Below are 14,713 nucleotides of genomic sequence, written 5' to 3' on the forward strand. Positions count from 1 at the left end.
TTCGAAGTTTAGCAGAATATAACATACCACTATTCTGATGAAGTAAATCGTTCTTTCCTCAGAGGGTATATCCATAACTTCGATTACTTGAGGAAAATAATATAATTTTGATGATATAATAATTATTGTTTTCCTTAATATATACATTAGTATGTAATGTTTCAATATATGAAGTTAACATGATGTAGTCTAAATTCATTTGTTAATTTTCTTGGGGATAATGCCCAAGTACCCCCTCAACCTATGCCCGAAATCTCAGAGACACACTTATACTATACTAAGGTCCTATTACCTCCCTTAACTTATTTTATTAATAATTTTTTACCCCTTTTTAGCTTACGTGGCACTATCTTGTGGGCCCAACGATGGTTGACTTTTTTTTCGAACTAGTGCCACGTAGGCTAAAAAGGGGCAGAAAATTACATATAAAATAAGTTCAGGGGGGTAATAGGACCTTAGTATAGTATAAGTGTGTCTCTGGAATTTCGGGCATAGGTTGAGGGGGTATTTGGGTATTTTTCCATTTTCTTGTGATGTAGATATATGCTTCTGAATATCTTTTTCCAAAAGTTAGAGAATTGTCACGATTTGTTTTTGATGCTCAAGACAAAAGAATAAATATATTTATCAATGCTATTTATGTGAGACTTTCAGAAAATTTGCTTCAAAATAGTTAGTACTATATAAACATTTCCCTTTTATTATACTTATTTATTAATTCTTAATATTTCTAAATTTTAGACGAAGAAAAATTCATATGAATTGTAACAATGCCCGTTAAAATTTGTATTAGTTTAATTTGAAGCTTGTATTAGTTTAATTTTTATTATTTATTCAATACCTAATTTATGATAAATATTTTCATGAATGCAAAATTACATTTATATTTGGGTAGGCATTCATATTTTATTAAATTGTTATATATGTCACAAATGTATTACCAAGTTAACGAGATCTTCTAACTTCAAAATATATTATTTTAAAATGTTTCGAGTTCTTTTTCTTTAAAAAAAACCCACAACAAATATGAAAATATGTGAATATATAAGATGTATTTGTTCTCTTCACTTGTTCATATGAGATCTAAACAATTTAACGTAGAGTACACATGCAAAACTCATCTGGTTATACGATTAAAAAAAATACAAAACAAATATTATCTATAAGGTAATATTAGTGAGATAAGACTAACTACATGAGTGAACCTCATCAAATTGAAATAAATGTATACATAATTGCATTTAACTCATAATTTTTTCAAAAGTCTTCTTTATTTTCTTAAATCCCGTGTCAAATCAAACCAGGTCACTCTTTTTGAAACAGAGTAAGTATTAGTTTTTGCTAACTTATTATTCGAATTTTCCCTTAAATAAGCAATAGTATTTACTATAACATGTATTTATGAAACTCATAACCACATAAAACACACCTGTCAAAAAACTAGTAAATATAAAATCGCAAAAAGCGTACACGCATTATTAAATAAATTATTTTTAATAATCACTTAATTTTCTTGATTGATTTCTATCGTAAATTATTAATTATCGGTATTCTCTTGCACAAATTTATTTTGTTAAATTATTTCTAATACTTTAAAACGAATCACATAATATACAAACATAATGATCGAAACAATTTGATTTGGACTGAACATTTTACTACTAACATTTGGAAAAATAAAAAGGTCTTATAGATAAAAGCTCTCGATGGTTTATGTCTTAATCAGTGGGATTAGTTTTAAAACTTTCACTTCAATTATTGTTGTTATTAAAAATAAATAAATCATTTATTTCAGCCACCAACCATATAGTAAATACCTTTATTAAATAAAACAACGGACCACTGGTCCAAATTTGATTTATTTATTTTAAAAAAAAGTATATAGTAAACACCCAACTATCGTAGATGCAAATTTATTCTCTTTTCAATCAAATTGGATAACTTTTATCTGATTCAGACATTTTAATTAAATTGTGCACAATGCTAATAAATGTGACATTATTTTTTTCAGAACAATTTTGATTTTATATTTATAGATAATATTAATTAAGAGCATGTTTGTTATTGTTGTTGAAAGGTTAAAAATAATTATTTTAAATAAAATATACTTATTTTTTAAAAATAAAAAACGTTTGGCTAATCATTAAAACTTATTTTAAGTAAAAGCAGAATAAAAAAAATTTTTGTTGCCGTGAAGAAGCTAAAAATTTTGTTTCTTAAAGAATACGAAAGAAATATTTATTGTAAGATCAAAATATCTCTGCCAAATATATTTAACGTGTCGTGCACTATAAGGAGAGTTTCGTCCCCATGTCTATATAATAGCCTTTTCGTTATGAAAATTAATAACATTCTCTACTAATAAAATCTCTCTCAAATTTTAATCAAAGATTTATAATTAAGAACATATACAACATACAAGCTTCATATTTACTTATGGTATTTTTCTTTTAACTTTTATGTTATATAAAAACATTTTATTTTCCACTAGTTAATAGTTGTGCTTCTTTTGGTTTATTATTAGGAAAGTTAAATGATGGCTCTTACTGTCTCTATTTATTTATATATTTTGACTTGATATATTTGTTAAGAAAATACTTTATATGTTCCTATTTAGTGGTCCACTTTATAAAAGGTATATATATTAAGATAATATCTTAAAATTAAAGTATATTTAATACTATTTTAAGCCTGATGATATCTTAAAAAATTATTATATGGGTCGGACGAGATAGAAGTGGGGGGTTGGGGGGGGGGGGGGGGTCTAGGATAAAGAGAAAGACAATAAATTTGAAACATTACTTATGAGGCTTTTTTTTTTCGAATCTCATTAAAAAGGTTATTTTCCTCATCTTTTAACAATTTATTTTCCTAAAAAAATGATATTTTTCAAAATATATTGACCAACAATTAAAAAACATTTTGCGGAAAAAGGTTTTTCTCTTTTATCAAAAACATTTTTAATCTTAATGAATATAAATAAGGTAGAATTATTAAATAATAAGTAAAGATAAAATGAGAAGAAAATATTAAGAATTTAAATCATATGATACAGCATCAATCAAAACAAACCTCATATTTACATTAACAATATAGTACAATACGATGAGTAACAACCATCTAAATAATGATTAAGGTGTGGGTTTACGAGAATTCAACGACTTTTTCATATCATCTATTTGTATTTTAAAGAATTTATAAATAATTGATAGTGAATTCAGATATAATTTCATATTAGATTGAAATTACTGTATAAATCATACGCTCTAAAATCTAGATCCGTCTCCATTTATCTATTGGCTTATTGCATGAAGTATTAATGAATTATTTAAAGTTGGATTTTCTGTCCATTTTATGTTCTTCTCGATTGTTCGTGTTGATATTTTTCGTATCATATTTTGTTGTCTAAAAAATAATTTCAGTCTTTTACATGGCATATTTGAGACTATAATACTTGAGACAACAAAATTAAAATTTTTATTGTATTTTTTAAAACTTCATGTCAAGTTACACTTAATTATTCTTTTTCAATAATTCGATACAAAAGGAGTACACATGTCAACTTATTACCAATTATCAAAAGTGAGTTTAATATTTATATTTGGACTAAACGACATTTGAAAAAAATATTTTAAGATCTTATAGCTTCGATGACATAAGGGGAATACTTTTGCATTGCCTTTCTCTTGCTAAGTAATTATCAAGACAAAAACTTTCGATAGTTCACTATCATGTGTGCTATAAACCCAAGCCCAAAGAGGAAAAAAACAAACAAAAGTAAAGAGTTTATTAATTATTTTTAGTTCGTTTCCCATTCAATGTTCGAAGTTTATAGCGGAGCTTCGATTAAGTCCAAATCAAATTCTGCTGGTGTAACGACCTGTTTAGTCGTTTTGAGCAGCAGATTTTATTTCTGGAAAAACAGGCTGAGACGACGGAACCCACGACGGACCGTCATGAGCACGACGGACCGTCGAGGGATCTCGTTTCAAAACACTTAGAAATTCTGAAATTGGGTACTGAAAATCTACTCTCTGAACTTCGTAACGGAATGGCAGGACGGACCGTCACGGGCGTGACGGACCGTCACAGACTCTTTGGTGGAAATTGTCTCTGAACCTTGCGACGACCTGCAGGACGGGCCGTCACAGGCTGCGTAATCCCAGTCTGGGTCGGATTTCTTTACACGTTTTAAGGGACGTTTTGGACTATTCCTACTTTAATTATAAAGTTAGTGGGTTTATGTTAATAAGTCTAATTACTTGGGGGTTAAAAGAGGTAACCTTGAGTAAATTAGTGGGTTATTATTGTCATCTTTTATTCTTAATTATATGCTAATTAGGATAAAAGAAAGAGGATTGAATAAGAAAAAGAAAAGAACAGAAAGAGAGAGAAGGAGAATCGATAGAGAGAGATGAACGAAGAGGAAAAACACAAGGCTTTGGGAAATTCTTGCTAGATCACTAGTCTTCGGTGGATGTAGGTTATGGTTTCTCTTACGATATTCGTAGTAAACTCTTAATAGAGAATCATATGTATTGATAATATTGTAAACCCTGCTATGTGCTTAATTGTATGCTTGCATGAACGTAATTATATAATTGTGATTATATAAGCATGATGAAATTATTGAATTCCAAATCTTGAAAAACCCTAATCTTTTGTTAATGATGATGCCTTGGTATAAAAGAAGGCTTGATGAACGAAAGTAGTGAGATTAGGGGATTGGGTGTCACGTTCCGGTACCAGGATAGAATATGGATCGGGTGCCACGTTTCGGTACCAGGATAGAATGAGGATCGGAGTGTCACGTTCCGACACCAGGATAGAATATGGATCGGGTGCCACGTTCCGGTACCAGGATAGAATGAGGATCGGAGTGTCACGAACCAACACATAGAATTAGTGGATCGGGTGTCACGAACCGACACATAGAATTAGTGGATCGGATGTCACGAACCGACACATAGAATTAGTGGGACGAGTGTCACGAACCGACACATAGAATTAGTGGATCGGGTGTCACGAACCGACACATAGAATTAGTGGATCGGGTGTCACGAATCGACACATAGAATTAGTGGGACGGGTGTCACGAACCGACACATAGAATTAGTGGATCGGGTGTCACGAACCGACACGTAGATGTAGGGGATCGGAGTGTCACGTACCGACACAAGAGGACTAATGAATATGAGGGAGCGGAGTGTCACGTACCGACACATGAGAAATAAAGATAATGAATCTTGAAAGATGTTAATATACTCAATCTAATGAACATGATTCCCAAATGAGTATGGTATTGAGGCTTGAGTCCTCATGTGTGAACTTGACGGTAATTGATTATGACATAGTACTTGCTGTTGCTACATGTTGAGTATCATAGTTGATTTTATGATATTACTTGGTATATATTGATTTCTATTTTGAGTTGGCCGATGATATCTACCCAGTACCCGTGTTTTGTATTGACCCCTACTTTTATGTTTTCTTCTTGTTTAATTGTGGAGTGCAGCAAACGTGCCGTCATCTTTGACTCAACAGTAACTCTAGCCAGTCTTCATTACTCCGGATATCAGGGTGAGCTAATGCTTCTAGCTTGGACTGGATCTTCCTCTTCATGTCTTGATGCCTTGAAGTTCCGGCATGGACTAGCTTTTATGTATTTTTAGCTTCTTAGATACTCTTAGATTTAGTAATTTGAAGTAGATGTTCTTGTGATGATGACTTCCAGATTTTGGGAAATAATAGTTATTGAATTGGTTTTTATAAATGAGTTTAAGTCTTCCGCATTACTTTATGTTGATAGTACATTGAAATGTTAAGGCTTAGATTTGGTTGGTTCGCTCACACAGGAGGGTAAGTGTGGGTGCCAGTCGCGGCCCGATTTGGATCGTGACAGCAGGCAAGGTTATTCAGGGTAGTTCATATCTAGGATTCGAATCTGCGACTCTGATTAAGGGTGAAACACTCCTATACTAGTGCACCACAACTCATGTTGGTAAGAGTTTTATTAGTTATACATAGTTAAAAGGAGTTTTAATTTTGATATTTTAGATCACATTTGACCATGGAAATTATTCATTTTTTTCTTTTTTTTTCATTTTATTTAGAATTATTATTAAATCATAAAATTCTGTTTACACGTTTACCATATCACCTTTATTTTGAGAGTTTGTCCCAATTATTACTGTTATAAAAATAAAAAAAAAACATTTATTTCAGCCACCAACCATATAGTAAATACCTTTATTAATAAAAAAAAACAGCTCACTGGTCCAAATTTGATTTATTTATTTTTTTAAAAAGCATATAGTAAATACCCAACTACCATAGCTGCAAATTTATTATCTTTTTCACTAAAATTGGATAACTTTTTTTTATGTTTTTGTTAGTTATGTCTAACTTTTATCTGATTCAAACTTTTTAAATTCAGCATTGCTAATAAATATGAGTACGTGACATTACTTTTCTAGAACAATTTTGATTTTATATTTTGAAACAATTGAGTATTAATTAGGAGCACGTTTGCTATTGTCGTTGAAAGATTAAAAATATTTATCGTCAATAAAATATATTTATTTTTTAAAAATAAGTTGTCTGACTAATATATAAAATTGCTTGTAAGCAGAAGCAAAAGTATTTTTTACGTTGTTATAGTTTCTTACAAAAAATTAAATGCGCAAAAGTAAGAAATTATTTATTGTAAAATTAAATTATATCTGTTATATATATTTATCGTGTACGCTATAAAAGCGAGCTTCGTACCCATAGCTATGCACCCAATTTAAATAGTATGGTGCTACCGTTGCCGCACTCTATACAAACTATATAATAGCCTTTTCGATATGAAAATTAATATCATTCTCTCAATTTTAGCCAAATATTTATAATCAAGAACTTATACAAGCTTCATATTTACTCATGGTATTTTTTCTAAACTTTTATGTAATATAAAAGCATCTCATTTTCCACTATTTCATAGTTGTGCTTCTTTTTGTTTATTATTACGAGGAAAGTTATAAATTATCACTCTTTGTCTCTATTTATTTGTTTATTTATTATTTGACATATCTGTTAAGAAAATAATAATTGATATAGTGAGTTTATCATTTTGTTCTTGTTAATTGATAGAATTCCAAAATCATACTCATTATTAAAGAGATTCTATTTTTTTTCTCGACACATCAACCCTTTAAATGAATTAAGGGTATAATAAGTGAAAGATATTGTTTTTCATAAATAACAGGTAAAAAATCAAAATTAAACAAGTAAAAAGAGACATAAGACTAGTATTTTGAATTGGAGGTGGTTGGTGTTTGGTAGAAATAAGTTATGTATAGGTATGAATGGTGGATTTACCTTCTATCTTCATGTTACCTGCGTTTCTATTTATTTGTTTGATTTTAATTTGATATAAAGTTTAAGGAAGTAATGACAACTTTTTGAACTTTGTGATTTGATATAACATATAATCAATGAGTTCATTCGATCTCAATAGCTTCAGAGTGAAATAGATAAAAGTTAATTTTGGACCTATAATTTTAACAATTATTCAGTGATAAGAAACTTAAATATCAAATCGATCAAATTTATACGTTTTGTACTAGTGCACTCATTATCTCAAAATCTTAAATATGCCTCTGCGTTTATAGCCTTAAACTAAAGATACTTAAGATAGAAATAAGGAGATCCTACCATATTTGTTATGAAGAAAAGCTTATTGACTAATGTGTTTACTAACTAACCAGCTGGATCTCATAACTAACTTCATTAACAGACTAATTTAACCAACTGTCTAACTACTCTCAACACGTGGAATATACTATGGTGTCATTTGATCTTAAACATATCAGATAAAATTAAAAAATTATTAAAAAGAGATATTATATTATTTTTTAAATAGACTTTAGAATATTTTCCTTCGTACCGAATCCACCCGCCTTAGTTTCTTCTATTAGGAAAAAAAAAATACATAAAGTCAAAAGTATTTTGACTAATATTTGTGTTAATTGTGTGCAGACACTAATGGATGTTCTTGGTTACTATGTTATTCCCCTAATAATTCTATGCTTCACTTATTGGAACTTGAAAAACAAATGGGCCAAAAGTTCAAAGCCAACAAATTGGCCCATTTTTGGAATGTTGCCTGGATTGGTTCATAATGCTCATAGAATCCATTCATTTTTCACTGATATCCTGTTAGAAACTACTAGTAATTTTGAGTTTCGTGGCCCTATTTTCGCCAATATGGACATGTTATTCACTAGTGATCCTGCAAACATCCATCATATCCTGAGTCGAAACTTCTCAAACTATCCAAAAGGGCCCGAGTTTCGTGAAATATTCGATATATTAGGAAATGGAATCTTCAATGTTGATTCTGAACTATGGGAGATTCATAGGAAAACAACCATGTCCCTGATGAACCATTCCAAGTTCCAGACTTTGCTACAACGTAACGTCTGGGACACGATCGATAAAGGTATTGTTCCAACTCTTGATATTTTAGCAAAACAGGACACCCCTGTTGATTTGCAAGACATTTTTCAGAGATTTAGTTTCGATACTATTAGTAAATTGTTACTTGATCACGATCCCAAAAGTTTGTCTGTAAATCTACCTCATGTACCGTGTGAAAAGGCGTTCAACGACATGGTTGATGCACTTCTATATCGACATGTCTTGCCTGAAAGGTATTGGAAGTTGCAAAAATGGCTTCGAATTGGTAAAGAGAAGAATCTAATGAAAGCATGGGAGTCTTTCGATCAATTCATATATCCTGCTATATCGAAAAGGCAAGAGAAGTTGATCAACAACGAAATTAAAGACGATGATTTTGACCTATTCAGTGACTATGTCAAAGCATACAAAGAATGGACAAATGAAGATGATAAGAACTTGGGAAGTGTAGAAAAATTTCTAAGAGATACTTTCTTGAATTTGATGTTTGCTGGTAGAGACACTACAAGTTCAAATCTCACTTGGTTTTTTTGGCTCTTGTCTAAAAACCCCTTAGTTGTGAAAAAGATTCGCGAAGAGATTCAACAACAATTGCATCTAAAAGAAGACGAAAGCCTCAAGTTTTTCAACATACAAGAGTCGCGAAAATTGGTCTATCTACATGGTGCATTGTGTGAAGCTCTACGACTGTTCCCACCCGTTTCAATTGAGCATAAATCTCCCCTTCAACTTGACGTCCTACCAAGTGGTCATCGTGTGAGCCCAAACACGAAAATATTGATATCGTTTTATACAATGGGGAGAATGGAGAGTTTATGGGGAAAAGATTGTTTAGAGTTCAGGCCAGAGAGATGGATCACTGAACGCGGGGGGCTTAAACACGAGCCATCTTACAAATTTCCAGCGTTTCTCGCGGGGCCAAGGACTTGTGTTGGGAAGGAAATGGCATTCATTCAGATGAAAATGGTGGCAGCTACCATGATACACAACTACAATATTCAATTAGTGGAAGCACAAACAATTTCACCAACAGCTACTGTTGTGATTCGAATGACAAATGGTTTGATGGTTAAAGTAGGTAAAAAGGTTCCTATTTAGTTCAAATGAATGTTTTAGTTTCATTTCCTATTGTATGTTTAGATTTCAAAGTTCTCAATAAAATATGTCTTCTTAAACTTTAAATTAGAGATATTGTTTAAGTTGTGAAAATCGAGAAGTTTTTAGTACTAGTGTTGAACCCTTTAAATGAGTCTTAAATGTGATGAATCTGAATTTTGATTTGGGCAATAAAAAAGAGGCGTAATAAATTTAAGTGTTAGCTACACACCGTAGACACACTACGTTCTAAAATTAAACAATTAACACTTATGAAGCTTGAAATATTAGTTATGAAACTCTTTTTTTCTTGTTTTTTTAATTAAAAAAGTCATATTTGTCTTTTTTTTTAAGAATTTATTTTCCTAAAAATGATAGTTTTCAAAATATATTGACCAACGAAAAATTATGCGAAAAATAATTATTATTTTTTTTTGTAACAAATACATTCTTGATCTTAACGAATATAAGTAAATCTAACAAAAATAAACTGAAACGAAGAAATTAGCCTTGCCTTTTTAGTTCTAAATTCTAATATAAAAACACTAATTAATTATGTTGTCATTATGTCACGGACTTACATGTTCGAGTCGTGAAAATAACTTAAATGAGTAATATTATAATTCATATTTCAAAAGTATTTCTTTTTGTAAGTGAATACTTACATACTCCATGTATAGATCAAATAATATTATTATTTTTATAACATTATATTATACCATATCATGTACAGAACAGAAAAAAAAACAATCAATTTTGAAAATTTCTCAATTTGATGATCCCAATTAATGGAATATTCTTCCACTTTTTTATGATATAAGTTAAAAATTAGTGGACCACGCAAAAGAGAAATAACAAATTGAGTTAAAAATCAAAAGACACATGAAGCACGCCATTCAGAATATGTCAGCCAGAGGGAAACAAAATTTCGAATTTTACGTAAATTATTAGTTTTATTTTTAAATTATTAACAAACTTAATCAAGAGACGAAATTAGTTAGTCAAATATACGAATATTTTTAAAGTTGTCAATAATTAAAGAGACGAAACTAATAATATCTGATCGGGATAACTTATTGCGATTAATTATTAATTCTGACATATCTTTTATTCCGAAAAGGTCCTAAACTATAGAAATGAGAAGGTTCAAAACTAATTAAGTTAGTAAATAACATTACACAATACAAAAGGTTCAAAGCTAGAAAGGATAATTAAGAGAAAACAAAATAAATTTAATTTTGTTAGAAGCATAAAAAGCAGTGGCAAAATAGTCATTTCCTTTTCAGATTACAGCTTTACTCTAAAGCCCCAGCAAAATGTAGTAAACCAAAGTGATTGGAAGAGCTATTAACATACCAAATATAACCCTGCAAAATCACCAATACCAATATTACAAGGCAATCGATCGAAACCCGAAAAAAATATGAAGTTATTACTAAAGTGTATATGCTTCATGCAACGTCTATATATGTTGCTCGAACTCTTTCAAAAATGTTGCTAGTTGTGTTGGATTGTTCAGAAGTAGTTCATTTTTAGAGAGTTCGAGCAACAATATAGGGCATCGTGGTTGTCTTTTAGGACCAAAACGAAATGAAGAGTTTTAAGTTTTATGCAATGACAAGTGATAAACCAAATCAAAATCGGATAATGGCTTCACTATAGGTGAATAATACGTTGGAACTAGTCGAAATGCACGTAAGGTGTAAGAAATGTTGATAGTGATATATGAGTTTGTGAGAGTCCTTACCCTGTGCTAAGTATATCAGGATGAAGATTGTATTCTTTTGCAAAGACGAAAGGAACGATTCCTTGAGGTAGAGCTGCCTGAAATATACGAAACAATTACAACAACATACCTAGTGAAATTGCACAAATGGGGTATAGGGAGGGTAGAGGTGTACGTAGACCTTACCTCTACCCCTACCTCGTGGAGGTAGTTAGGTTGTTTCCGAAGGGTCCTCAGTTCAAATAATGCAGCAAATCGACGTAGTAATGAAAAGAAAAGACGACATTGAATATGCATATAGGAGAACCTTTACCTGAACTATTGCAATATGCAAAAGAACACCTCGAAGTCCAATAGCGAAGGAGGCAGCAGCCATGACTGCTGGACCGCTGATGAATCTCACTGCCATAGAGAAGGCAGCAATTGATTTTCCACAGGAGATCATTTTAGGCTGCAACGCCATGAACAAACCTAAAGTTTATGGAAACAAATGAGTTTCAACAACCATTAATTTTACCATAAGCATAGGCCAATCGTGAGTACTATTGTGAATGTTAGTAAGAATAAACGTCATACCAAGACTAAACATTGCCATTCCAAGACCAGCATCGGAGAGAATTGATATCGACTTAGCAAAAACTAAAGGCATCTGAATGTTCCACCTGAAACCATAGCAATTATCTAGTAATTGAGTTAAATAGGCCAGAATGGAATGCGGATGACTCATATAGCCGACTACAACTAGTTTGAGATTCAAACATAGTATTGAAATACGTTTATGTCAAGGAAACTTTAGTGTACAAACCGGAATGAGATCAAGGACCAAGCAAGACCAAGGAGACTAGAATAAGTATTCGGGTTCCTAATGAGTTTTCGCCACACCATAATCAGAATAAGTCTGGTCATCACACTAGCAGCAGGCATAGCAGTAGCCTTAGTTTCAGTAGCAGTCCTGGGAAACAGCTCGGCTGTAGAACTCGATCCTAGCTTCTTTAGCACCGGCTCTTCTCGATGACATCCATTGGAGTTATTTTTATCCCTGAGAGAAAACTCTTCTCGGCCAAAATCATCATAATCTAATGCACAAAAGAGTACAAAATCAATTATTAATTATAAATTGCACTTAATAACTTAAAATTCAAGACAACATAACCAAAACCAACAAAAATACAAAATAGTACTTAAATGACATGAGTTTTTAGACATGTAAATAATTTAAGTGTGTGCCCAACCTTTTGAGTGATGTCCAATTCCAAGCTCATTACCAAAGTCACCTCCCCTGAACACATGAATCCCTCCTTCAGATACTGGTGAAGCACTTGAACTCCAAACAAACATATGAAGATCTTTTCCACTTTCTGTCCCATTAGCCTTCTTTTTTGTCCCCGGTCCGATTGCCGGAGAAAAAATCCCAGCATTAGTAGGTGCAGGGTACCCTACATTAGTCTTCCCAAATCCACTCTCTTCATCAAATCCCAAGTTACCAAAATTTGATGTCCTAGGACTCATATTTGCATTATTTTTCCCATTCACCATTGAGTATATATCATTATGGTTAAAATTTGAATCTCTAGGGGTCATATTTGTTGAAGATTGCAAAGAGTAAATCTCAGCATTAGACAAATTGGATGGTCGTGGTGTCATGGAAAGACCACCAGTGTTATGACCATGTGACATTCTTGAAAAAATTTCAGACCTTGAACTAGCTGATTTCCTAACAACTACATGAAGTTTCCCATCATCACCAACTTCAGCTTGAGTTTCTAATGGTTCTTTTCCATCTAATGAAATAACATCAGAATCAATTTTAAATGAAACAATTGATCCTCCAGTATCAGGAAACTGTTCAGCAATAAGCATTCTAGCACCTCTATACTCAAACAAGAAAAGCATCAAAGTGTACCAAATGATACATTGAAGAACAACAATTTGAACCATTAAACTACCTGAGGCATCACCATACATCCCTTTTAACAAAGGGATTCCCATAACTAAAGTATTAGGCAAAGTTGAAAGGGAAAACAAAGTAATGGACCATTCAAGAGACCCCCTTGAGCTAATTCTTGACCAAATAGCTAAAACAACCAGAACAATAACTTTTTGTAATGTGTCAGCTGCTATGAACCTGTAGTTCATGGCATAAGGATTGTTTGAAGCAATGAAGTGAAAAGATAACAATGGAACTGCAAAAAGAGCCACAAATCTATTGATTCCTGAACATTGATCTGGACTAAATATCTTCCACCATTTTACTGAGCCATATGCCAATATCATAGCTACATAAAGTGGAACTACAGCAGTTAGAACATGATAAAGGTCTGAAACTGTTATCATCTTCTTCTTTTTCTCTAGAATATCAGAATATGACTTTAGGAAGCACAAAAATCAAATGGGGTTCACAAAAACACAATAAAGATTCAAACTTTCCTTCATGAAACACTCTTCTTCTTTTTTCCAAGATTAGCTTAAAAACAGAACAAACCCCAATCTTTGTGTACCTAAATAATGGAAAAAACACAAAAAAGATTCAAACTTTACTACATGAAACTCATTTTCTTCATTCAAAGAACTTATTAATGAACCCCAGAAACAGAAACAACTTGTGTTTTTTTCTCTTTCTGCTTTAACTCTCAACTAGGCAAGTGAGACAAAGTAATAACTCAATGAGCTAAAAATAGTTCTTTTTTTTTTTCTTCAAAAGAATGAAATAGTATATAGTAGTTATTAAACAAGTGTTATTTAAGAGGAAAATTTGTATAGAAAAAAAAAAAAAAAAAGGAGAGTAGAAGGACGAGGTTTTTGTGGGAATTTATGTGATAGTGATTTGTTTGTTTATGGGAATTCAATGGCAGACAAAGATATAAAAGCTGAGGGCTTTCGGGAAGCTTTCTTTTTAGTCTTTTTATTATGATACAAACACTCGTAAACGTATTGAAATGATAAATACTTCTTCATGATTCGTTATGATAATTTTAAATTTGAATTTTATGAGTATGGAACTATCTTTATCAAGAGATTATTTTTTATCTCATGCAAGGTTTTTTCATGTAAATTCAAGTTTAATATAATTATTGAATAGTAGATGAAAAATTAAAAAGATTCATTTATATTTTTGATATTTGATAATCATATTAAATTTAAATTATGTTATATTGAGGTGTAATATCATTTATTTTGAACTAAGCTTGTGTGATTTTGTTTTACTAAACGTCTTGTATCATTAAAATTTTTATACTTCTTACATAAATTTTTATTATTAATTATTAATATGAGATTTTATTCATACATTAACTTTAAACAAAGAAGCAATAATATTGCAAGGAGTGGGCACAATAGTCAAAATGGATATGACATATTAGGATTCAATTGTCAAGCTAAGATTTAGTAGGCATAATCTTTTATTAACTAGTGATTATAGAAGATAATATC

At 31.3% G+C, this 14,713-nt stretch overlaps 2 protein-coding genes and 1 long non-coding RNA gene across 3 annotated transcripts; 2 read left to right on the top strand and 1 right to left on the bottom strand.

Annotated features, from left to right (window-relative positions):
• The first annotated feature begins 2,347 nt into the window (after nt 1-2,347).
• LOC138338979 (uncharacterized) lies at nt 2,348-5,776 on the top strand. Its single transcript, XR_011211903.1, has 2 exons — nt 2,348-2,439; nt 5,516-5,776. It is a non-coding gene; the product is annotated as an uncharacterized lncRNA (long non-coding RNA).
• Nucleotides 5,777-6,757: 981 nt separating this feature from the next.
• Nucleotides 6,758-9,648, top strand: CYP96A48 (cytochrome P450 96A48). Its single transcript, XM_004249268.5, has 2 exons — nt 6,758-6,927; nt 8,023-9,648. Exons 1-2 carry the CDS (start codon nt 6,925-6,927, stop codon nt 9,559-9,561), a joined length of 1,542 nt encoding a protein of 513 aa, XP_004249316.1. The 5' UTR covers nt 6,758-6,924; the 3' UTR covers nt 9,562-9,648.
• Nucleotides 9,649-10,754: 1,106 nt separating this feature from the next.
• Nucleotides 10,755-13,969, bottom strand: PIN7 (auxin efflux carrier component 7). Its single transcript, NM_001247275.2, has 6 exons — nt 12,517-13,969; nt 12,090-12,360; nt 11,861-11,946; nt 11,598-11,755; nt 11,306-11,382; nt 10,755-10,925 (listed from the first exon to the last, which is right to left on the bottom strand). The coding sequence occupies exons 1-6, from the start codon at nt 13,616-13,618 to the stop codon at nt 10,859-10,861; spliced, it is 1,761 nt and encodes a 586-aa protein (NP_001234204.1). The 5' UTR covers nt 13,619-13,969; the 3' UTR covers nt 10,755-10,858.
• Nucleotides 13,970-14,713: the final 744 nt, after the last annotated feature.

The sequence above is a fragment of the Solanum lycopersicum genome, chromosome 10, assembly GCF_036512215.1.
Source record: "Solanum lycopersicum chromosome 10, SLM_r2.1".
NCBI lineage: Eukaryota > Viridiplantae > Streptophyta > Magnoliopsida > Solanales > Solanaceae > Solanum > Solanum lycopersicum.